Source organism: Balaenoptera borealis (genome assembly GCF_965194805.1).
Source record: "Balaenoptera borealis genome assembly, chromosome: 6".
Taxonomy (NCBI): domain Eukaryota; kingdom Metazoa; phylum Chordata; class Mammalia; order Artiodactyla; family Balaenopteridae; genus Balaenoptera; species Balaenoptera borealis.
The window spans coordinates 4,714,600-4,740,205 of NC_138863.1; the positions used below are offsets into that span (position 1 = coordinate 4,714,600).

General features: G+C 47.3%; 1 protein-coding gene across 14 annotated transcripts in view; it reads right to left on the minus strand.

Annotated features, from left to right (window-relative positions):
* The window catches only part of AGAP1 (ArfGAP with GTPase domain, ankyrin repeat and PH domain 1), a 551,343-nt gene that overhangs the window by 114,719 nt on the left and 411,018 nt on the right, over positions 1 to 25,606 (minus strand). For 9 of the 14 annotated variants that reach the window (XM_082395530.1, XM_082395527.1, XM_082395538.1 and 6 more), the window contains one exon: positions 17,525 to 17,686. The exons of 4 other annotated variants lie outside the window; for them this stretch is intronic. In XM_082395530.1, coding sequence (XP_082251656.1) covers positions 17,525 to 17,686 — 162 coding nt within the window. Of the gene's footprint in view, positions 1 to 13,263; positions 16,337 to 17,524; positions 17,687 to 25,606 lie in introns of those variants that run through there. One more of the 14 variants, XM_082395529.1, reaches the window with a different exon arrangement.

The following is a 25,606-nucleotide window of genomic DNA, read 5'->3' on the forward strand; positions in this document are numbered from 1 at the left end:
TCCCAGCGGGGAAGAGCACGGGATGATGGGAAATTCCAGAGTATCTTAGGCAGTCTGCGACTGATCCATGGGGGCAGGGAAGGGGACCAATCGTCACTCACGTGCCAATGAAAGGAGGTCTTAACTCAAGGTACTTAGGATTTTTCAAAAAGAAAAATATGAACGATGTAAAAACACATGGAAGTCATAGATTTCTGTAATTAAGAGGGAGCCAAAAAGTGGATTCACTCAATTGTAGGAGAGTCTTCCATTTCCTGTTTTAGATGCGGGAAAAAGGGAAGTCCGACAGCAGCGTAAGAGAAGAGGAAACTTGGCAGTTCTTCAAAAAGCTACACATACTCCTAGGTATAGGTAGAAAAAAACCTGAAAAGAGACTCAAACAGATATTTGCATGCCAGTGTTCACTGCAGCATCACACAACAGCTGAAAGGTGTCCATCAGTACCTGAAGGGATACACAAAATGTGGTCTAGGGCTTCCCTGGTGGCGCAGTGGTTGAGAATCTGCCTGCCAATGCAGGGGACACGGGTTCGAGCCCTGGTCTGGGAAGATCCCACATGCCGCGGAGCAACTGGGCCCGTGAGCCACAACTACTGAGCCTGTGCGTCTGGAGCCTGTGCTCCGCAACAAGAGAGGCCGCGATAGTGAGAGGCCCGCGCACCGTGATGAAGAGTGGCCCCCGCTCGCCGCAACTAGAGAAAGCCCTCGCACAGAAACGAAGACCCAACACAGCCATAAATAAATAAATAAATTAAAAAAAAAAAAAAAAAATGTGGTCTATCCACACACTGGAGTATTATTTGGCAATACAAAGGAATGACGGGCTGGCACAGGCTACAACATGGATGAACCTTGAAAACATGACGCTAAGTGAAAGAAACCAGATGCAAAAGGACAAATATCATATGATTCCATTTATATGAAATGTCCAGAATAGGCGAGTCCACAGAGACAGAAAGTAGATTAGTGGTTATCAGGGGCTGCGGGAAGAGACGGGGAGTTATCGCTTAATGGTTGTGGGGTTTCTATCTGGCGTGATGATAAAATTTTGGAAATAGCTAGTGGCAATGGTTGCAGAGTACTGTGAATGTAATCAACGTCAATGACTTGTATGCTCAAAAATGGTAAGTTTTATGTCATATATTTCCCCCACACAAAAAAGTTCCAAAATAAAAAAAAGTAACGAAAGAGAATAAGAAAGTAAGGGAGGAAAAAGACGACGACGGTGTGGATGGGAAAAGAGGAAATAAGAGAAGGGAGAAAAAAGCGAGAAAACTCTTGGATGGAGGAAGGAGAAAGAAAGAGAAAGAGTGAAATGAGGAAAGAGAAGCAAGAATGAGGGAAATGAGAGGGGAGGGCGGCCCTGGAAGAGCTGGAAGCCGAGGATGGGCCCCAGGGAAAGGTCCAGGAACAGCCCTGCCCGACGGTCCCTCCTGATACCAGTTCAGGGTCCCCTGCAGTAGCCCCGGTCCTTCCTCGACACCTGAGCCTCTGCTTGGCTCCCACCTGCCTGTCCCTTGGGGTCACACCCAGCCCCGGCATCCCAGGAGACCCGAGCCTCTCCCAGGGCGGCCTTCCCTTCCCAGCTTCCTCCATGCAGACCACCTGCAATGGCCCTGCAGTGGCCAGCACCTCGACACGGACTCCAGCACTACGGGATGTGCCCTCACATGTCACAGTGGGCTTGGCCACCTTTATCGTGTGGAGGAGTAGTTCGAAAGACTTTAGGGGTTAGAAAAAAAGTGACACCAAGAACTAGACTTGGCCCGTAAATTAATGGCTTTCAGATCCTGCCTTAGAATTCTTCAAGCAAAGAAACTTGGAAAAACATAGCTCTCCTGGGCGAACTAAGCTGATCTGTTGTGATCAGAAATAGAAGGTAGCAAGTTATTGATGATAACAACATATTAATCTCCAGAAGAAAACCAATGACCCTCCATGGACATTCTGGAACCACTCCTGGTTTGGAGGACATGGTGGCCCAGGGGTGGCTCTGTTCTCCTCCACGAGGGCCCGTCATGGGGGTGTTTCTATGCTGTTCAAAGACAAACGGGGCCAAACCATGTCTGCATCCCTCCCCGGCGGGTAGAACAGGAGGGAGGCTGTGAACACCCGTCTCCGTGCTCGTGGAGAGACAATGATGACACAGGCTTCATTCACTGTTTACAAGCTGCTCAAGAAAAGGTCCCAGGCCACCCGCCACAATGGTGGCTCTTAACGCAGGCACATCAATAGGTGACCACGGGCAGGTGAGTTCCCTCCCTCCATCAGGTCACGGCGGGCAGGTGAGTTCCCTCCCTCCATCAGGTCACGGCAGGCAGGTGAGTTCCCTCCCTCCATCAGGTCACAGAGGGCAGGTGAGTTCCCTCCCCGCTTCTCAACTCCTGCTGGAGGAGTCTGATCCCACAGAGAGGCAAAAACTAACATTTGGGGAAGCGGTGGAGGGATTCAAGAAAGTAGTTGACTTAAATTGTTTACATTCTTTAATTAATCGGCCTTTTCAGGGTAATTACATGGAAATGACAGCACGGATTCTGCACTCGGTGATGAAACTGTATTTTCGAGTCACTGACTCTTTCTCTTTAAATGTGGGCACAGGACTCATCTGCTCAGGTAAAAACACCAGGCTGTAAACAGGTCATCACAGTGGATGCCAGCTTTCTAAAATTCCTACCTTAAAACTTGAACCATTTGCTAATTGTGAATTTGATATTTTCCAGCTGCCATAAAAATACATTTTGTCAATCTGCTGAAACACTGCCAGGGGTAAAACGACAAAAATTCTTAATGGCTTCAATATTAACTTATTATAATTAAGAAATATCCTTTTTGACAGCCTATTGTACAATTCTTTGTTTTATATAAATTTAATCCTTAGGGAAAGTCCTAGATAAGCCATGATTTGGAGTGAGGGAGACCACTGAAAAGACACACATGAACTTTCAAAGGGAGGGGTGGTCGCTGTGGAGACTCAAGCAGGAGGTTCCCGTGAGGGTCACGAGAGGACACACAGGGAGTGTTTAATCGCAGTGCTGATGAATAGCAAGGGGTCAATAATTGGGCGCAATGATTATTGCTAATAGATGGTCAACCTTGGTTTTCTGTTTTGTGATTTTCTCTTTTAAAGAAACATCACTAAATCTAAATTTTGATAGAAGATATTTTATTTTCATGACATCGAGAACAAAGAAATCCTCTGTGTGTGTGTGTGTGTGTGTGTGTGTACACGTGCAGAACATGAAGTTAAGGATTCTGGTAGGTTCTCCTAGGGTTGTTTAGTAACCATGCCTACAGTACATCTCGATTTTGCAGAAAGTCAACTGAAACGGAGAAGCATTCCCTCCTGCAGAAAGCAAGACCAATCCAAATGAAAACCAAGTCAAAGAACAAAGCTACCTACTTACTCAATTAAGAAGAGTCAAATCAGGTTATCGAGGTGCCCAGTGTGCAATGTGAGGGTTCCATCCTCTACGTCCCCCCAAAGACTGAGGCCACGGGGAGCACCAAACCCTTGGTGGATTCAAGATAGATTTCTGAAAACATCCCACACGGATCGCTTGCTTGGGCGTGGCCAATTCCTCACCTCGTACACAAAACAGTAGAAAGAACATTCACATTTTCCTAGCTGATGACTCTGAGATAATCTACACACCAAGAATCTGAATTAAGAGTATGGCATATGAGGAAGAAACATCTTGGTTTACAACAGTTTTCTGCAAATTATCATGTGCTTAACTGGGTTAGCTTCATAATGGGCAACGTCAGCGATCATGCTGGCAGGAAAAAATCCCACCCTTTCAAATATCACTAGTCTTGGAGACCAATAAGGGGAGGTACACAACCGGGGAAACGACGTGGTGACAATCCTTTGGGCACAGACAGCAGCGTTCACAAAACCCAGCCATGTCGACGTGCACCCCCACATTACTGAAGACAAGCCAGTCGCCTGCGGGAAGAATTCATTACCTCTTTTAACGCTTTTTGCCGAGACGGAAGCTAACCGGCAGAGATCTTATCTCCCCGAAGCTCGAAGCCTCCCTAGATGAATCCGGGAACCTGAACACAGTGGTTCCGTAACCGAATCTGTCCTCCATGCTCAACACGTGTGCTCGGCGGCCAATGCCATGAAATACCTTCAATATTCTCAAACATGCTATGAATAAACAGAAATTAGACGGAAACAAGGGAAGCCTAAAAATTGACTAGGAGTTCGGATGCTCTAAATGGCTAACACGTCCATTTTTCGCCTGAAACCCTCTCCAAATGCAGTTTTGCTATTAGGCAAAACTCAAAGGAAGGTAATCAATTCCAACTCAAAAGCACTTATCCTGGGAGGATGGTGTGCACAGCACTTCAAATCCCTGGCTGCCTGCCAAAATCCAGACACCAGCCATCTATGTTTCTGACTAGGCGAGGAGCACAGGGGCCATGCATAATTGACTAGAAGATGGGCTAGAACTGTGGCCAATCAGTGTGTGATCAAAAACGCGTGGAATATTCAGCACCACTTGATTACACGGAGGCTCGTCCTCTCACTCTCCTCATGAAATCTCTTCAAGGTCCAGAGTACTGTAATAAGATCATTACTGTCAGGCGGTACGAATCGCAGGCAATGAGTCTTGGGATAGGAAGTCATACTTCACAAGCTCCCCTGGTCTCTCTCTCTCTTTTTTTTTTTTTTTGTATTTTACTGCATGCAGAGGCAGCAAGGCAACGAGGTGGCAGATAATGATCACATCACTGTGTGGCAACTAGAAAGGCACTTTTAAGAAAAAGCAGAGAGACATCAGCTTAAGAGAAAACTAAAACATTTTCCCTTTGCTTTTTTTCCCCCTTAAAAAAAATTAAATAGAATTAAACTGTGTGCGGTAGTCGCTTTCATGAACTCTGAGATAATGTCACTGAATTTAACCATTTGAGAGATTTTCATATGGCAGCAAAGCCCATTACCCCACAGACAAATGGCCAATTTTCTCCATGTCCCAAGTACAAAAGAAGCCTTGTTAGGTTGTGTGTGTATCTCAGTGGCGATGCCTGAACTTTGCACCGTACCTGCTTCTTTCGTTGGTGATGACACCCTGGGTTTAATACCTGGGGCCTCTTATATGTCTGAGATGAGAAAGGGGTGGAGTTGAAAGGCAGGGGCGCATTAGCAAAGATTCCTAAATAAACGCACCAAGTTTATCTCGAGCCACACCCACTCTAGAGTGTTAATCATACATCGCAATAAAATGAGAGCGCGCGGTGATCACACCTGGCAACGAGGTACGGCAGACATCTGATCATACTTAAATCAGCAAAGCAGGATTCCAGTGAATGATGGGGAGCTTAATCAAGAGCTCCCCTTCTCCCTCCAACTGTCCTGAAAAATGCTCACTCCCCTTGTCCAAAAACCCACAAAGGATATCATCCTCACAACGAACTTAAAAGCTGGGCTCACTGCATCTGAGTTAAGGGCTCACTGCATCTGAGTTAAACATCCCTAAGTTCAAAAAAGTTAAGTGATGTTCCCTGCCTGTTCTCTAATCCTGCATGTTCTAATTGTTTGCAGAGTAGCTGAAGCAGTGATCCTCATCCCTCGTGGAATGTACAACACACACACACACACACACAGAGACATATGTGAGAAAAGCAATATTGTTTGTAAAGAAGCCATGTCACAACAAGGGTCCTGAGAAAAGAGGCTGAGATCAAAACTAGGAAAGGAATCACTGCTTCCAAGTTCTTAAGGGCAATGGTGGGGGGTGATGGGCACGCAGCCCCCCACCAGCTGTGATGAGGAGAAGCAGCGCCAGGAGCCACAGGGCTGAACCACGACCTGCAGAAGCCTCCTCTTCACACCCAAGCCGCTGAAGGCCTTTCCAGGTGGACAGCACAGGTACAAGGCAAGCCACGCAGACTTCCAAGTCCTAGAGGCCTGATGTAGACCCCCAATTCACACTCACCTGCCCATCTCTGGCAAATTACTGAACGTCACTGAACCTTTGTCCTCATTTGTGAAAACAGAGATAACACCACCTCCCTGCTGGACACTATGGGTTGTATGAAGGATGCAATGAGGTAACAACTGTCTAAGAGCAGGCACTGAATCCTGGCTTCCTTCTTTGATGCTTGAAGACCTATTCTAACAAGGGAGGCAAGACCCCGGGGAGGGAGGGGGCGTGAACAGAACAGGCGTGATCCGCAGTGACTGCGTCCATGAAGCCCACAGATAGGAATAGAAAGTTACAAGGCTTTGTGGACCGAATGTTTGTGTCCTCCCAAAGTTCATCTGTTGAAGCCCTAACCCCCATGTGATGACACCTGGAGATGAGGACTTTGGGAGATAATCAGGGTTGGATGAAGTCGTGAGGGTGGGGCCCATAGGATGTGGTTAGTGGCCTTATAAGACAGAGAAAGAGCTCTCTGTGCACTGAGGCCCCTCCTGGACCTTGGTCTGAGCAGATCGCATCACACCCTGGGTCTCAGTTTCATAGCTGAATGAAGTGACATCCAAAGACTCTGACAGCTCCACCATTTTGAGAACATCAAGAAAATGACTTTGAGAGATTATCTTGGAATCCTCTAAAAGTCGGTTGACTCGGGGTCTCCCCACCCGGGCAGAATTCCAACCCCAGGATGCCTGGGGGGAAATGGCTGTCCTGAGTCCTCCTGATGGACAATGGAGGCTGTGGGTGGTTCATGCAGAAAAAGCAGCTCTAAGTTTAGGGCCAACAAAAGGAACTGGGGTCGGCCGCAGATCTGTACTTGTAGACAGCAAGCTTGAGAGCAGTTTGCATCTTTCAAAGGCGAGTCCACTCTTACGTACAGCAGGAGGCTGAGTATGTCTTGTTGCATCAGGAGTGTCCGCAGGGCCCTGGAGCTCCAAGCCACCTTACACCAAGATTTATCATGTGTTCACTTTTCATATTTTTTCCCTTTTTTGGAATAGCAGATATTTCATTCTGGAGCCTCCAACACCCAGGGTGCTGGGTCGAGGTCCCTTGGGCTCCCTGCACAGGCTGCTCGGGTGGCCACGGCTTATTTAGAGATCTGCTTTATCCACCAGACAGTGGGCATGCTGAAGGCAGGGGCCACCTCAGTCACTTTTCCATCCAGTCCCAGGCATAGCTCTTGGCCTGCAGTAGGTGATTAATGCACTTTCATGGAACTGAATCTAACTCTTTAGTTTGCGTGTACTTAAAAAAAAAAAAAAAAAAAAAAAAAAAGGACCAAAAAATCCTTCTCTTGTTGTCAGCTCATCATGATGGGAATCCTCTGTTCTGGCTTCTCCTGCTGTGATCAACTCATCTTTGTTTATTTCCAACCCAGAGAGTTCCACAAAGGATCTGTGACCACTGACAGCTTGTGTGTGTTTGTGTCAGAAGGACTGTACCCTGCAGGATGGCTTTTGAGTCAACTGTGCCCCGTCTAGGATGTCAATGTCTAGAGTAAACCCAGATCTACTCAATTTCAGCAAGTTCATTCTTGTGGAAGCTGGAGTTACAACCTGAGAACTCTCTTTGGAAAAATGATCTGGTTTGTGGGGAGTAGGTAAGTCCATCAGAATATCCAGTGTCTCCTATCACTTCCGCCTCAAGGGCGAAGAAACCCAGCCAACCTGGCTCCCTCATCAAAGTTGCTGCATTTTAGGAATATCATCCAGGAAGATGTTCCAGTTCTTGGTTTTTCCCATTTGCTCTAATTAACTGCTCAGCTTATTGATTTAGAGGCACGTACCAACGAGTTTACTAACAAGGAAGTTCAATTAAGAAGTCCTTACTGTTAGAAGAAATTACTCTTGATTACGGAATTTTGATGGACTGGATGATGGAGACTTCTGATTTTCTTTCCTTTCACTGAAGGTAGCTGCCAAAATTGTAACAAGGGGTAGATAAGGAGTGCTGCTGAAATGTTCACAAATAGGAGATCCAAGAGTGACCCACAAGAGTCACACCTGACAGCTTTCATAATCTCCCCTAGCTTTCCCCTCTAGACACCTCCAAACAATACAGAATCACACGAATCACACGAGAAAGCCCCTGTGGACAAGAAGCCAGCCATGGTGGTAGCTCCTTGGCCATCATGGGTTTCTTGCCAGTCATGTGAGCACCATCGCATCGAACATGGAGTAACCAGCGTGTTAACTGTGCCCAAGGAGAGAGGAAAGCTGAGAACATCCCGGTGATAAGACACTTAAATAACAAAACGGCCCTCCCAATCATGCTGTGCAAAATCCCCAAATTACCACTGACGCCCCCAAACTGCCCAGCCCTCAACATGACCCAGTGGCCACAGATGAACCCGAGCTTTGACACACCTGTGGACTGCTTTCTTGTAAAAATGAGTACGCAGGGGGCTTCCCTGGTGGCGCCGTGGTTGAGAATCCACCTGCCAATGCAGGGGACACGGGTTCGAGCCCTGGTCTGGGAAGATCCCACACGCCGTGGAGCAACTAAGCCCGTGAGCCACAACTACTGAGCCTGTGCTCCAGAGCCCACGAGCCACAACTACTGAGCCCGCATGCTGCAACTACTGAAGCCCGTGCGCCTAGAGCCCGTGCTCTGCAACAAGAGAAGCCACCACAATGAGAAGCTCGTGAACCACAAGGAAGAGTAGCCCCCGCTCGCCGCAATTAGAGAAAGCCCACGTGCAGCAACGAAGACCCAACACAGCCAAAAATAAATAAATAAATTTAAAAAAATGAGTATGCAGGGAAAATATTGTACAATGCTCCTGAGTAATAATTCTTCATTTCCTCTCCCTTGTCTTCCAAAATATCACTAATAAAAATTTTTTCAGAAGATAAAAGGTAACTGATCAATTACAGCAACATCTGTTTTCTTAGCATCTAAGTGAAAACAAAACTTTGTTTTGTGACTAATTCAATCAATACCACTGGTGTTTCAGGTTGTTGTAAATAGAAGACATTTAATGAGAGAGTGATGTTTTTTGTGGCATTTTATTAAATAAGATAACCATTATGTATTAAATCTGCAGAATCTACAATTAAGTTCTACAACATGTTAGCTTCCCCTAACTTTTACAACTCAATGCTGTGTTGTCTTTCTTCTGGACCACCCATGCCTCTCTTAAGTATTCTGCTTGAAATCCTAGCTACAGCCTCTGGTGCAAGTCTTATTCCCATATTAAGGCTATGAATGCCTTGGGGTGAGAGAGAAACTGAGTTTTATTTCTTGTCTCCCATGGAGTCAAACACACAGTGCTTCCTCTGTGCTTGTTGCTTAATATTTGATGAAAGAATAAAATGAAAAAAAAAAAAAGAATAAAATGATTCACAATGTCAGGTTCTTCTCTGAAAGAACGAAGGAAAACTAAGTCCTGTCTGACCTCTGCAACTTGGAGTTAATGAAATTTGTAAACATGTTGGAGACCTCACCTCTGATGGCTTAGTGGGTACAGCTGTGATGGGCAATTTTTCTACTGTAATGGACAGAGGCCAGTTGTGACTTTTTCTCTACAGGATAGTATTTCAATATCTATCCAGGATCAACCATACAATGAGTCTATAAAGACCCAGAATGAACAACCAGGGGGTGGAGATGAGAAGGATAAAATAAAGTTCCTTCTGAGACCTTTAGTAAAAAGCACCATGAACCCAAGGGAACCAAAAAAACAAAACAAAACAAAACAAAACCTCACAAAAAACAAACAAACAAAACCCAACAACAACAACAGGATTTCTGCATACCCTCTTGTATAATCAGACAGGGTAAATCCAGACTGGCCCTGCATTTTTTAAAATTTTATTTTATTTTTAATTAATTAATTAATTAATTAATTAATTAATTTATGGCTGTGCTGGGTCTTCGTTTCTGTGCGAGGGCTTTCTCTAGTTGCGGCAAGCGGGGGCCACTCTTCATCGCGGTGCGTGGGCCTCTCACTATCGCGGCCTCTCTTGTTGCGGAGCACAGGCTCCAGACGCGCAGGCTCAGTAGTTGTGGCTCACGGGCCCAGTTGCTCCGCGGCATGTGGGATCCTCCCAGACCAGGGCTCGAACCCGTGTCCCCTGCATTGGCAGGCAGATTCTCAACCACTGCGCCACCAGGGAAGCCCTGGCCCTGCATTTTTAAAGAAAGATCTTTGCTACCCAACTTCTAGATGTGATGATCCGTATAAAAGTCAGTGTCTTTACGTGGAATCTGAGAAATATCAAGGAAGCCACTCTGCCTGCCCCACTCCTAGATTCAAAAGCCGCTCCACACACCTCAAAGACTTGCTTTTTGCCTGGTGGAAAGAGTTTGAGGCAGAGAATCAAGAGACAGTTCTGTCACCTACCAGCAACCTGACCCTGGACAAGAAAGCCACTTAACCTCTCTCTACTTCCGCCTTTTCACTGGGGAAACAGGAAAATTAACACTTGATGCAAACTTGCATGAATGTTATAAAACTAACGAGAACCACCAGATTGGGGAACCACAGAACTGGGACCGCAAAGACCACTGGTACATTTCAGCCACAATAATCTCACTCCTGAACCCTGGATAAGAAGATACCCAGAAAGGAGGGTGATTCAAAGGCAATGCCAAAAGACGGCAAATCATTAAAGATCTGCAAAATCCCCACTACCCAAGAGCTTTCCAGGCACACACCCTTCAACTTGGCTCTGGCCATGAACCCAGGGGCCCTGGGGCCAGCATCCTTCTAGAACCTGGATTCCGCTACAGTGGCCCAACCAGTGCTGGACTTGCTACAGGGGACCAGGAACCTTGCCTCTCAGGACAGCCCCAGCTCTTACAAAGTTTTCCTTTTAGTATCTGAACCAAAATCCACCTCCTTGAAACTTCCACCCATTGGTCCCAATGAAACCCATCAGGGCCACCCAGGACAATTTGGGACTCTCTTTCCATGGTTTGAACACAGTTAGGATGCCCCCATGCCTCTTCTGCTGTGTCACCATCTTCCTTACTGACACGTGGAATGACTTCTGTTGATCTACAATCATCACAGAGATCAGCACCCAGATCTGAACATGCCCATTTTCTTAAATATAACTAATAATTCTGAGCAAATCAAATCCAATTTAAAATCAAGACTGTCACTGATATCTTAATATCCGTTGTTCCCAATGGTCTATTAAATAAGAATACAAGTAGTATTCGGGATACAGAAGTTTTGTTAAAAAACATTAATACCGCCTTCACATTTTTAATGGTAAGGCTGGAGGATGCTGGTTTCTAAGAAGCTTACCCTCAAAGTTAAACTCAACGGTGAAGTGCCCTATTTCTGACGTTCTTAATGAACAGTCGTTTTCCCAAATAAAAACATCACAAAGGTGCATATCATATCAAACAGGGCCACAGAATTTGAAAAACTCTCACATATTTTTAGAGACTGCATGTATGGAAAGAACAGATCTAAACCTGGGGGAGCCTCCAGGTAGGTAGATAGGGGGCCAGATGCCCGGTGATGCAGAATGTGCTGGAGAAGTACATAGGGTCCTCCGGCGGTTAGCATGGCAGCCCTTCACCTGCCCAAAGACACACCTCAGGTCTCAGTCCTGGGAACACCTAGGCACACACCCGTCTGAGAAACTTCTGCTTTAAATGACATACGTCACCCACACTAGCTTGTACCTCTCAATTCTTCCACACTTACCTAAGGAGGGGGCTGGAATACTTTACAATACTGACTCTTTAAATGATAGTAATAATTATATATGAGCCCAGTGACTATGTTGGAACTCAAAATACTCATAAAGGAATTCTTCAGTCATAGTTTCTACTCCTATAATTCACTAGACTCATTCCATTCATTTTATTTTTATTTTTTAATTAAAAAAATTTTTTTATTTTAATTTTTTAATTTAATTATTTTTATACAGCAGGTTCTTATTAGTCATCAATTTTATACACATCAGTGTATACATGTCAATCCAAATCGCCCAATTCATCACACCACCACCACACCCCCCCGTGGCTTTCCCCCCTTGGTGTCCATACGTTTGTTCTCTACATCTGTGTCTCAATTTCTGCCCTGCAAACCGGTTCATCTGTACCATTTTTCTAGGTTCCACATACATGCGTTAATATACAATATTTGTTTTTCTCTTTCTGACTTACTTCACTCTGTATGACAGTCTCTAGATCCATCCACGTCTCTACAAATGACCCAGTTGTGTTCCTTTTTATGGCTGAGTAATATTCCATTGTATTTATGTACTACATCTTCTTTATCCATTCGCCTGTCGATGGGCATTTAGGCTGCTTCCATGACCTGACTATTGTAAATAGAGCTACAGTGAACATTGGGGTGCATCATGTGTCTTTTTGAATTATGGTTTTCTCTGGGTATATGCCCTGTAGTGGGATTGCTGGATCATATGGTAATTCTATTTTTAGTTTCTTAAGGAACCTCCATACTGTTCTCCATAGTGGCTGTATCAATTTACATTCCCACCAACAGTGCAAGAGGGTTCCCTTTTCTCCACACCCTCTCCAGCATTCGTTGTTTGTAGATTTTCTGATGATGCCCATTCTAACTGGTGTGAGGTGATACCTCATTGTAGTTTTGGTTTGTATTTCTCTAATAATTAGTGATGTTGAGCAGCTTTTCATGTGCTTCTTGGCCATCTGTATGTCTTCTTTGGAGAAATGTCTATTTAGGTCTTCTGCCCATTTTTGGATTGGGTTGTTTGTTTTTTTAATATTGAGCTGCATGAGCTGTTTATATATTTTGGAGATTAATCCTTTGACCACTGATTCGTTTGCAAACAGTCTCTCCCATTCTGAGAGTTGTCTTTTTGTCTTGTTTATGGTTTCCTTTGCTGTGTAAAAGCTTTTAAGTTTCATTAGGTCCCATTTGTTTATTTTTGTTTTTATTTCCATTACTCTAGGAGGTGGATCAAAAAAGATCTTGCTGGGATTTATGTCAAAGAGTGTTCTTCCTATGTTTTCCTCTAAGAGTTTTATAGTGTCCAGTCTTACATTTAGGTCTCTAATGCATTTTGAGTTTATTTCTGTGTATGGTGTTAGGGAGTGTTCAAATTTCATTCTTTTACATGTAGCTGTCCAGTTTTCCCAGCATCACTTATTCAAGAGACTGTCTTTTCTCCATTGTCTATCCTTGCCTCCTTTGTCATAGATTAGTTGACCACAGGTGCATGGGTTTATCTCTGGGGTTTCTATCTTGTTCCATTGATCTGTTTCTGTTTTTGTGCCAGTACCATATTGTCTTGATTACTGTAGCTCTGTAGTACAGTCTGAAGTCAGGGAGTCTGATTTCTCCAGCTCCGTTTTTTTCCCTCAAGACTGCTTTGGCTATTTGGGGTCTTTTGTGTCTCCATACAAATTTTAAGATTTTTTGTTCTAGTTCTGTAAAAAATGCCATTGGTAATTTGATAGGGATTGCACTGAATCTGGAGATTGCTTTGGGTAGTATAGTCATTTTCACAATATTGATTCTTCCAATCCAAGAACATGGTATATCTCTCCATCTGTTGGTATCATCTTTAATTTCTTTCATCAGTGTCATAGTTTTCTGCATACAGGTCTTTTGTCCATTCATTTTAAATTATAAGAAAATGATTGTTCTTAATTTAGGTGACAGCATTTTCTTTTTTTAAAAATTTATCTTATTTATTTAATTTTGGCTGCGTTGGGTCTTCGTTGCTGCACGTGGGCTTTCTCTAGTTGCGGAGGCTACTCTTTGTTGTGGTGCATGGGCTTCTCATCGCGGTGGCTTCTCTTGTTGCAGAGCACCGGCTCTAGGTGCGTGGGCTTCAGTAGTTGTGGCTCACGGGCTCAGGAGTTGTGGCTTGCAGACTCTAGAGCGCAGGCTCAGTAGTTGTGGCGCATGGGCTTAGTTGCTCCGCCACATGTGGGATCTTCCCGGACCAGGGATCGAACCCGTGTCTCCTGCATTGGCAGGCGGATTCTTAACCCCTGTGCCACCAGGGAAGTCCCAAGGTGACAGCATTTTCTACCATTCTGTGTAGAACTACTGTTCTTCTGCAGAAAAGAACTACTAAAATCGCGTCTGATGAGGGCCAGGGCAGCAAGAAATTCATGGAAGGAAGATGCTTATTACCATCAGGAGCACCAAGGGTCCCCAGGTGGACAGAGAGTTTCTGGCTTTTCAGGCAGCATAAATACTGATGATACACTTTAGCCTTTACTTTCTGAACAAAGACGCCACAAAGGTAAGGAATATCCAGCGCTAGAACCTCTGCGCTCAGCTAAGAGCCTGGGAAGGGCGTGGGGGCTCTTTCGGGCTTGGCTGGGGGACGGCTCAGAAGTGCATCTGGGGAGCTCCGACCCCTCCCTCGGCGGGGCTCAGGCCAGGCCCTCGGGGGCCACGGTGGACAGAGGCTTCTGGTCTACTGCGCTGATGAAAGATCAGTGGACAGACGTGCCCAGGGGCTTGTAAGAGGCACCGTGAAAGGTGTGGGCAGCACACGGCTTCCGCTGGCTCACTTCCACCTGCCCTCCAACGCCCTCAGAGGCAGGCCTTTGGCTTCTGGTTGGGTCTGGTCAAGGAGGTGGCGGCATGAGACCAGAGGCAGGGAGGAGAGTGAGGTTAGGCGCTTCCCCTGCGCTCCCTCACCCTCTGGGTCACTGGGGTGGTACATGTCCCTCTGTTGAAGGACACAGCTCCTGATGGAGACCTCCCCCACACACTACCCTCTCTGGGTCCTCATAACCGGCCCCTCCTTTCCCCATCACCCCGCTGGGAGTCTGCACCATCCCTACAGCTCTTCCCACACCCTGCCCACACCTCTGTAGATGATCCCTGTGGAAAATTCCCATCAACGACCCAGTTGAGGGTGCCATGTTTTTCCCGGCACCCTGACTGAAATAGCTGAATTTTATTTTTCTTATACTCTAAAGAGATTTGAGTCTAGTCATCTGTTCCAATGGGGTATGTCAAAAACTACACAATTCACCTACTTTATGGACATCGTCTAGAGAACTTTTTGCATCTGCAATTGCGACTTTCCAGCACGAGGTCAAGCAAAAGAGAATACACTGGTAATAACAAGTCATAGTGCTTTGTAGGAAAGAGAAATATTTTTTTACAATTAAAATTAAACAACCCTCTAAAAATATACAACTAGCTTTCATTTCAAGAACAGAAGGCTTAGTTTTGATGGTTCCCACAATACACTTTGATTAAGAGTTGCTAAGAGTACTAAAAAATATTGTATATCATTGAATCGAAAATGATCTCAATTGAACGATGCATTCTGACTTCAGAGATGCGAAAATGTGAAGAAAAAAAAATAGTGTGCCTTGGATACAATTGCAATACAGCCTGTCTCCGAAAAATCTCATTTATAGGTTGGTAGGTAACTTTTCCTCGGGAAAAATGATACGTTTTCTTTTTACAGAGAACTTGTCTTATTTTCTGTTGGAAAGACGTCACACTGTGGCATCACAGAGACAGTCCTCTTAACTGCAAAGTGAGGCCCAGCTTCCTCTCTAATCATTAGCGTTGAACTTTTGAACACACACAACCATCACTCATCGTTCATGCCTCAGATGCTTTTGTGGTTTCTAATTTGGGTGCTTCTTTGGTGGCCGGGAGTCTGTCTTTCTGTCTGCATCACTGCCTCAGCAGTGAAGCCCTTTAATGAAAGGGTCTGTGGTTGGTTTGGGGTTGAGGATCTGACTCAGCCTCGTCATAGGCTATTGCTTGGAGCACACAGTACAACCTCAGTAACTCAGGTGGTGGAAGATGGAAACATCTCAGGCGTCCAACAAGCTTACAGTCACTTGGCAAATTTTCTGCAAACTCACTGGATGACCGGGACGCTGATTTGAACCCGCAGCCCGATTAAACACGCAACCACTACTAATGTATCTTATTCACACAGCTTTCACTATGTCAGTAGGTGGGTGGGATGATCAGAATGTGTAAAATGTGTGTAATGTAGTGATTGGTGGACTTGATCACCAGTTTCTACCAAGTGGCAGACACTCCTGAAAAAAGTCATTGGTTGGAAACACGTGACAAACACGGTAAGATATTTATCCGTGAAATGGGCACGAGGCCTTTACCTACAGCAAATCTTACTCTTCCCCTGGCTCTGTGGGGCACAGGTTCCCCACCCTGCTGAGAGGCCATGCATCTTCCTGGCTTTACCTCAGTCCTTTTGTTGGTGGGGTGTGGCCACCTGTGCATGGCTGGGGGCTTTTTGCCGAAGTTGTTGGAAGGTGTCTCATCAATGCTCAGCATCTGTGGCCGATTTCCTTTCCAAAGGGGAAGGTCAGTGGTGTCTGGGTGGGTGCTTTGATCCATCATCATTATTTCTCACCACTGCTGATATAGCAGAATCATCCTCATTTATCATAACAGGACAGAATTGGTTTTTATTGGCTAAACTTGTTAGCAGGAAGCTATGGGAAGCAAAATGGTAAGAAATGTGGTGAAGAAGGGCTTTCGGACTCCTCCCTGCCACCGGGAGAGCCCCAGCAAGCCCCCGGACACTCGCAACCCCAGTCTCCTCATTATAAATGAAAATACCACCAATTAACTCACAGGCTTACGGTAAATGACACAGAGCACGTACTGCAAACTCCGTTCCTTCCCTGCTAACATACACGTGGGTTTACAGGCCCATCTTTGGATATTAGGAGGGAACAGGCACTTTCTTTAACACTGAAACTTACAGTTTGAACAAAAGAGTATTCAGAAAAACTGTGGCAGAAATAGAGAGAAAGGATATCAGTTATGAGGGTATTTCCAGCGTATATGGAATCCTTGTTGAAACCAGATTCTTTTACTACTATTGGTCTCACCTATAATTATTCATGTTATACAACCATGTTTTGGAATTTTAATGTTCCTTTGAAGTATCTGTTTAACTTGTTTATTGAAACTACATTAATTTCACCTCCCATAATGTGTGTGTACGTGTGCATGCGTGTGTATCTCCACTTGCATCCATGGAATAAAAAAACATAAGTCCATCAGAAGGAGCCGCTTCTGAAAGATCACATCGGGCCATCGCTGAGAATAAAACCTGACTTCAACAAGTCAAAGGAGAAGCAAGACAAACTGTGCCAGCGGGAATACTAATGCAGCTCACAAAACAAAAAGAGTGACGGACACTAATAGAAGGGGCGTTTATCATCACACGTCGCTGAAAGTCAGAATCGGTGTGGCTGTCGCACTAGAGTTAAGTCTACCGGTGTCAGGGAAGATTCCTAAATTCGGAGGCGCCGATCTTTTTTGGAGGAAGACAACATGGGACAGCTCGGTTGGAGCAGACACCTTGACCCCAGGTTGCCGGGGTCGGGGAAGAACAAACAACTTGACCAGATGTTATGAGGGGGATACCAGTGGTACCATCGACCAGGCAACAACTGCCAGGAGGTAAGACAGCTGCTGCGGTTGAACAGTCTTGAGAATCAGTGAGTGAAGAGAGGGTCCCCTAGCACCACCTTGTTAACAAAAAGCACACGCACTGACCTGCGTTATTGTGCATTTGTGGTTCTGAGGATAAATGAATCCACAAATGAGAAAAAATAAAAATTAATTTTCAGAAACGCAGACTCTGGCCCTGAAGTCCCGGGAGGCCTTACCGTCAGCAGTGCCTGAGAGGCCATCGGCTTTGAAGTTGCTGGTGCTTTTCTTCCTCCGATGCTTCTTTCTGTTGGCGTGAGGGGAGGGGGGCGGGTCGAGCTTGGGGCTGGTGGTGCTGGAGATGCTTGGGCTGGAGCACACGGAGTCACCGAGCCCCGTGTCTGCCACCGGACCGGAAAAGGCAAAAGAACGCAAAGGTCAACACTTAAAAAGTAGACTTCGCAAAAGTACTAGAGCAATGTTCCTCCAGTGCCATATCAAGCTCCGCAAATAACACCTTGACTGGAGGCCCAGAGCATTCCGTGTTAAAAGGTCATAGCGCCCCTGCAATTCAAAAGCAGGCTCTCCTTTTGGCATCATCCTTATGCTCTGGAGAATTTAAAGTTCTCTCTCTCTCTTCTTTTTTTTTTAGGCCAGTGCTTCTCCAACTTTTTAAAAAAATTTTTATTGGAGTCTAGTTGATTTAAAATGTCGTTAGTTTCTGCTGTACAGCAAAGTGAATCAGTTATACATACACATATATCCACTCTTTTTTGATTCTTTTCCCATACAGGTCATTACAGAGTACTGAGTAGAGTTCCCTGTGCTATACAGTAGGTCCTTATTAGTTATCTATTTTATATATAGTAGTGTGTATACGTCAATCTCAATCTCCCAATTCATCCCTCCTCCCTTACCCCCCTGATAACCATAGTTTGTTTTCTACATCTGTGACTCTATTTCTGTTTTGTAAATAAGCTCATTCGTACCATTTTTTTTTGATTCCACATATAAGCAGTATAATATGATACTTCTTTCTCTGTCTTACTTATAAAGTTCTCTATTTTGCATAATTGGAGTTCTGGAAAAGGAAAGTGGGAGGTGGGAAGCTTTTTACTTGTTTACTTTTCTCTTCCCATAATTACTGTGATATATTAGGAATGAAGTAAAGACTCTTAGGAATACATATGAAAGTGTCATCTTAAATGGGGTTGATTCCGTGTGTGTGCACACACGATAAAGGTATTCCTGATTCTCTGTCCTCTACCCCCAACATTATGTATGGCTGTACGTTAGTTTATTACTAGTGAAAATCAGCATGCCACCTCCCTCTCTCACTGATGTCCAGCAATAGGGTTGGAAGTCCATAGTAGACCTGCCAATTTTTGATTCACAGAAGCTACTTACAAAATTTTAAAACCAGTGCACAAATGTGATCATTCACTGGACGTGAAACTCTCAATTTATTATGTCTGTTTTTACTTTATCAGAGAGAAGAACAGAATGCCATTAAAACACCTGAAATGAACATCGAATTCAACAGAACGGAAAAGTACCCAGAGAAAGTGATGGGGGAACACCATCCAAACACCTCCAAAGTTCTAAGAATTCTGTATTTCATGATTCAGCATCTTTGTAACTCAAAAGACAGAACGTTCTGTGTGATATATTTCATTCATTCAACAAATATTTTTTGAGCACCTACTGTGGGCCAGCCACTTTTCCAGATGTTTGGGATCCATCACTGAGAAAAACAGATAAAGGTTCCCGTCTGAGTGGCACTGACAGAGTAGTGGGGCCACAACCCCGAGTTCATTACGAGGTGGTGAGAGCCGGAGAGGGAGAAGGAGGGCGCGAAGGGTGGACGCTGGGGAGGCGGCAGCGTGGTGAGGGGGAGTTGCCATTTTAAATGACAGGGTGGGTCTCACTGAGAAGGTGACACGTGAGGCAATAGTTGAAGATGGTAAAGGCATGAGAAGGTGAATGTGCACCTGGGGGATGAGGAAATTGCCAGACCCTGGCCCGAAGACCAGGTGTGCACGCCTGGTGTGTTCCAGAAACAGAGGGGGGTGTGAGTGGCTGGGGCCAGTGAGGATGGGAGACTCACAGCAAATGGCATTGGAGAGAGGAAGGGGCTTGGCCACTGTCTAGAACCCTGGCTTTTACTCTGGGGGAAATGGGGAGCCTGGAAGGATTTTGAACAGAAGGATGACATGATTTCAAATATAAAGATACTGGAAATCAAAATGAATTTAAAATCTTTTCATTTTCTGATGTTCTAGGACATTTTATCATGTACTGAGAACTGTCAAAGGACACAGTATCTTTTTAGCTACAAATATGGTTCCAGGAATGCCTTAGGATGCAACTTCCTGATATCCTAAGACCAGCGATCCCTTGCCCATCTCTGCACGGTCGGAAGGGTCAACCTTCTTTCCATATTCCCATCACCTGTGGAGCAAAGGCCTCTGGGAGCCTGTCCTGGGAGGGGTGTGAAGAGTCAACCCACGGCTCCTGCAGGAGAACCTGCCTCAAGGAGTCTGGGGCTCCAGGTTGCATCTTTATCCATAAAGTGGCCGTTTCTTCTGCATTCTCTTTCCAACTTCCCGCCTGCTCTCCACCGAAGCCACACTCACCCTGGGTCCGATCCTTACTCCCCAGGCCTGGACGGTACAGCTAACTGCAGGAGGGCTCTCTCCTGCTGGCTTGCCACCTTTTAAGCTGTCCCAGTCTTCCGCAGTACGAATCTTCTAAAAGTGGCAATTCTTACATACTTTTTTTTTTTTAAAATACTAGATCCTACTGAAAATCAGATGAAAGCTGTAGGCATCCCAGAAAAAAAAAAAAAAAGGCTAGTCTAGTTAATACTTGTGCACAATTTCAGAGGGTTCAGAAGCTGCCTGATATTGCTAAGGGGTCCAGGGACCCCAAGATCATTGGCTGATCCTAAAGCAACCCTTTCACATGTTAGTCAACGCTCAAACCTTACAATGAATATTTTTGTACATTTCAAGTATTTGCTGCCCAGGTTTCAGAAGTCTTCACCCTCTGACTGCATCCTCTCTGACTCTAAAGTGTTAAGAACCCATCCTGTGCCAGATGTGGTGACAGGCCATGGGGAAACCATGGTCCCAATGACCCTCCATTCGCGGAGGCAGACGAGGGGCGCAGGCAGAGACAGCTGCCCTCTGCTGCAGCAGGGCTGGCGTTTCATTATTTCACTCTGTCCCTTAGGTGTCCCCTCAATTCAATGCACAATGTTCATTCCCAACTATGCCTCTTAATCCTTGCGTCACATTCTCTCCCAAACTAACATTTCTCATCTCTGAACCCTTACAGATCCTAAAGCTGGCGCTTCCTGCCCTTGGCCGTCTGTCCGGTATCTGGATGCAACTGGCATGGTTGTTTCCCAGGGCAGCTAAAGGTGCTCACCCCCATACTGAGCCGGCCGATGCTGGGCACGCGGTAGACGCAGCATTACAATAGGGACACCTGGGTCCCTTCCATTATCCAGCAGTTCTTTAAGGTGGGTACCAATATCTCTTTTTAAGATGCTCAGAATATATACATAAGCTATACGGTCATATAACAGGCTTCCATACATGTGAGGTGGCTCTATTTCTGGGTTCTCTATTCTTCTCCAATAATCTTTTCATCTATCTGTGTTCTATCAGCACATGGTCCTGAACGCTATGGCGCTTTAGTCACCTTGGTACCTCATAAGGTAGGGCAAGTCCCCACACTTTGTTATTCTTCACAATTGTCTTAGCTCTTGTTGGCTGTTCTGAGCACACAACTTTGTGTATTCATCCAGATCAATGGAAAAGATATTCAACAAGGTGAGGTCAAGACAGAGCCTTGAATCTTCCCTCACCAATCCACAACCAGAAGCTTTGTTGAGTGATCACTGAGTAAGACCTGGAGACATCATACTGTCTGTGCGTCCAGCTCAGACACCTTTGAACTTGCCTATAAAGAAACTATGGAACAGCCTTGTGAAACACTTTGTTGAAAGCTAGATGGGTACCCAACTTACAGATATGTCTGACAATTTAAAAACAAGAAAGGGAAATCCATTTAATACTTCTTCTCCTTAATGAACTATCTCTGTTCAATTAAATCACTGTTTCCTTTTCTATACGCACACAAAACACAGAAGTATTACCAATCTAATTCAGAATCCTACCTGGGCTGGATTTTAAACTCACTGGTTAGGGCTCAGAATTCAGCATTTTGGAAACCAAAATGACAGGCGCCTGTTTCTAGGCATCTCCCCACCCCTCCCCCTCCAGCTGCAGAAAACTTTCCGCAAAGTAACTGACAGCGACACGACAATCTCATTTCCAAGGTTTCTGGGTATCTTAGAATACATGTAATTGAGGGGGAGATTCCTGACTCGCTTGAAGAAAGTAGCTAAGTGCCAATCTCGAGAAGGAACTACTTGCAAGTGGTGACACCCACCTTCCCCTAAGGGACGATCAAAGCCAAGCTCGTCAGCATCCGTTACAGCCTTCCTTTCTGGGAGGCCATCCTCAACACCAGTGGGTCTATCCCCACGTGGCTCCATGTTTCCAGTAACCCGCTGGCTCACCACTGGGAACCCTCACCCAGCGACATCTGGCAACATCTGGAGACAGTCTCGGTTATCAGACCGAGCAGGGTGCGGGTACCATAGGCATCGAGTGGGCAGAAGCCTGAGATGCTGAAAAACACCCTACAACACATAGGACAGCCCTGCCGCAGACGGTCCTGCCCGAAACGTCAGTAGTGCGGAACCTGTGGACTCGGAAGGGCTCTTCTATTCTTCTTCAACCTCTCAGACTCCTCCTCCAGAATCCTGTTCTGTGAGGGCTGGGGGCAAAGTCCCTCACACCAGCGACCCTCCCCGAAGGCTCCCTTTCCCTGGAGCTACCCTGGCTCTGCCCCGGGGACACATCTCCTCCTGCACCGCAAAGCACGCAGGTGGGCGGGGCGTCCTCCCAGCCCCGCGCTGCTGCCTGCAGACCACTCTTCCTCCCCCCAAGTCCTGGCCCCTCCGGAGCCTGTGCCCTGGGATCCCGCTCGCTCCCCAAGACCCCAGGTCCCACCCCTTCACTGACCGTTTCAGGAGCAGCCCACCCACCCTGACCTGTGATCACGTCCGGCGCCTCCTAGGCACTCCCTCCAGCATCCGGGCCTCTGGGCCCCTCCCAGGTGACCTCGTGAAGCTCTTTCCTCCCCTCTGCGGCCGCACCCGCTGCTCTCCTGGCCCGGACCCAGGCCCGCCTGCTGCAGGAACCGGCCCCTCTGGGTTCTATGCCCCCCCGCCCCCCATGCCCAGTCTGCCCAGCTCACTTACACCGGGGCCTCAGGTCCCATCTACCGGCCCCATCGCTCTTCACCGACTAACATCCGCCTCACGTTCCCTTTCTCTCCCTACCCCGCGGGACGACGTCACAGGCACTGCGCCTGCAGATGGCAGCCTCGACGCCCCCTGCCTCCACCTCCCCTGACCGGAGCCCCCAGCATGATTGATGATTTCCACCCCTACCTGTGCCGTGCCAGGACTCGGGCCCGGGATGCAAGAGAACAGCACCCTGCCAACGGCTTCCTCTACGTGTGGCCCCTTTACAGTGGTGGGGTGGGACAGGGGCCCAACCTCCGGCCTGTGCTCCAATCCACTGCATTCTGGGAGTAAATCCATCCCTCCCCCTCCAAGAAGCTCTATCACCCCTTCTCCACGCCCCTCAGACACACTGCCCTCCATCCCACCCCCCTCGAGGACCCCCATTTTCATTTCACTGCAGACAAAAAAATGAAACGATAAAAGCAGCAACCAGAAGAGGGCACCCCCCTTCCTGTCCCCGGTCCCCATAGACTCTGGGGCCTCCCTCACCCCGCCCTGCTGCCGAGGCCGCCCCTCCCCCGTGAACTGGCTTCCACCCGGCAATTCGCACCCTCTCCTGCCTGCATTGAACATGCTGCGTCGCTGTATCATCTCCGTTCCTAACGAAACCTTCCCTTGACTCCAGGCCCTCCCCCAGCCACCATCTGGTTTCTGCTCCTCCTTAAAGCAAAGCTCCCCAGAGCTGTCCTCCTCCTGGCTGCCCGCGTCTGACCCGCCAGCCCCCGACACGCCCCTGCTGAGGCCCGGGTATCCCCCCACAGCCTCGTCGGTGGGCAGGTCCCAGTGGGATGGCGCCCGTCTCAGCAGCGCCCCACGTGGTTCCCGGCTCCCTCCCTGGCTGGGAAGCCGCAGCGAGGCCTCACGCTAGTTGGGTGGGAGGGAAACTAGGAAGCTGTGGGTCCTGGGATCCAAAGGAGGATGGCCGGGAGAGGCCCCCATTCTGGCCATCGCCCTCGGCCGCCTCCTTGGTGAGGTGGCCCTCACCACACGGTACACCCCGTCACCCGCGCCTTTGTCTCTTCGTTAACTGGACACCTTCTGAAGGCAGGAACGTCCTTCAACCTCTTCACCAAGACAGAGCCTGAAACGCCCTGGGGATGAACGATGGGGGTTCCAGGCATGTCTGTGGAACTGAGTTTTATAAAGAGTTGATTCTCTCTTGCAGAGGCTTTAACACAGGTGGATGGCACTGCTTTGGGTGTGTAACGGAGAATCACCTTTGCAACTTAGTTTTAAAAGTAACCACAAGCATGCTTCTGTGTCAAACCGCAGTCAGTCGGGTAAGTTTCCAGCAGTCTGGAACCTATTTTTAGGTGAGCAACTAAGATGGTGAACAAAGTCTATTTACGCTGCCAAAGTATCTCCCTTAGTAGACCCCTCCATTGACCACGCCCACCTCGTGGGCCCTCTGTGCTCTGGGGGCCAGCTCTGCCTAGGCTCCTGGGTCACGTCAGAGACTAGAGGGTGAAAATCCCTGTCCCCGAGTTGATTCCAATGACTGAGAGGATGCCTATCTGATCAGAGGATGAAAAGGGGGAATCAGATCTACGGCAAGCACACCAACTGCATGGATTTAAACGTATGTAAACAGAAGTGCCACCTACATGCAGAGAGAAGTAAGGTGAGGAACCATCCTCATGTCCCCTGTCACCAAGGTGAGCACAGGCAAGCCGACCCCATGGCCTCCCTTGAGAAATAGGAATATGACTCTGGGACCGCTGCTCGGGCCACTAGGACCCAGAGCGAGAGTGACAGAGAGCCAAGGTCAGGGGAAGGCCCAGAAGCGGGGTGGGGGGAGGAGGAGAACAGAAGAACATGAGTCTTGCCCTGGCCCCTGGAGGAAGGGAGGGAGGAGGGAGGTGAGCTTTCAGGATGACACGGGTTGTCATCTAGTAATAAGAGCAATAATGATAATGATGAAACCAGAAAGCAGGACCAGCATTGGTAAGCCCCACAAATTCTTTCGCAGACAAGGAGGAGCGTGAATAAAGTAAGGGATATGCACCAGTCCCTTGGAGACCAAGAAGCGCTTCCCGTCCATGGCCTGGTTTGCTGCTCACAGGGTCAAGGTACCGCCAAGAAAACCACCACTGCCCCAATTTAGAGACTTTCCAGGTCCTCCTGCAGGTGAGGCTGGAGCCCTGAGCTCCTCCCGTGCCGTCTCCCCGCCTGTGTCTGTGCTCCACCACCGTGGTCCAGGCCCTGGACGTGTGCTCCTAACGTTTTCACTGGAGGAGGGAAAGCAGCCACTATGAGGTCAGGCGTCCAGGCAGCTGGGCTAAGGGGGTGGCCACAGAAGTCCCTGGAAAAACCAGATGCTCTGGGATGGGGTCAGTGGGAGCAGGCACAGTTCAGGGCTGGACAGTTCAGCGAGGAAAGGCAGCTGCCCAGGAACCAGGAGCGCCCACTATGCGAGGGGACCTGCACCATGGCCCAAAGGAGGGGGCTGGGTGGTGAGTCATGACCGAGGCCAAGGAGGGGCAGGGCCACGCGTGGTCAGGGAGGCCTGGAGGAGAGAGGGCCCTGGCAGCCCTGACCGTTCTCGATGGTGGGGGTCATGTCGAGGAAGCTCTGGTTTCTAGCTAACTGGGTCCCGAGTCCCGGTGCCGGTATATGAATGCCCAGCTTCTAGATTTGGAGACCTCCCTTCCAAGAGGAGTCATTTAAAATTCCCCTGGTTTAAAATATGAGCAATCAAAACGCACTAGGCGTCTAGGCTGTGCTTTTCCATTTCCGAGAGACTCCTCTTGCCTGACAAGGTATCCTTCAAACTGAAGAGGCCCCGAAAGCCCAGCCCCAGACACTGAAAATGAGCCCACAGAACGCAGTACAAATAACGCATCTTATTCTGTATCAATTACCGGGCATCGGGACAGACAGTACCGTCGACAGCCTTAAATACGGGAGGGCGCATGCAGAGAGCAGAGGAGGGGGG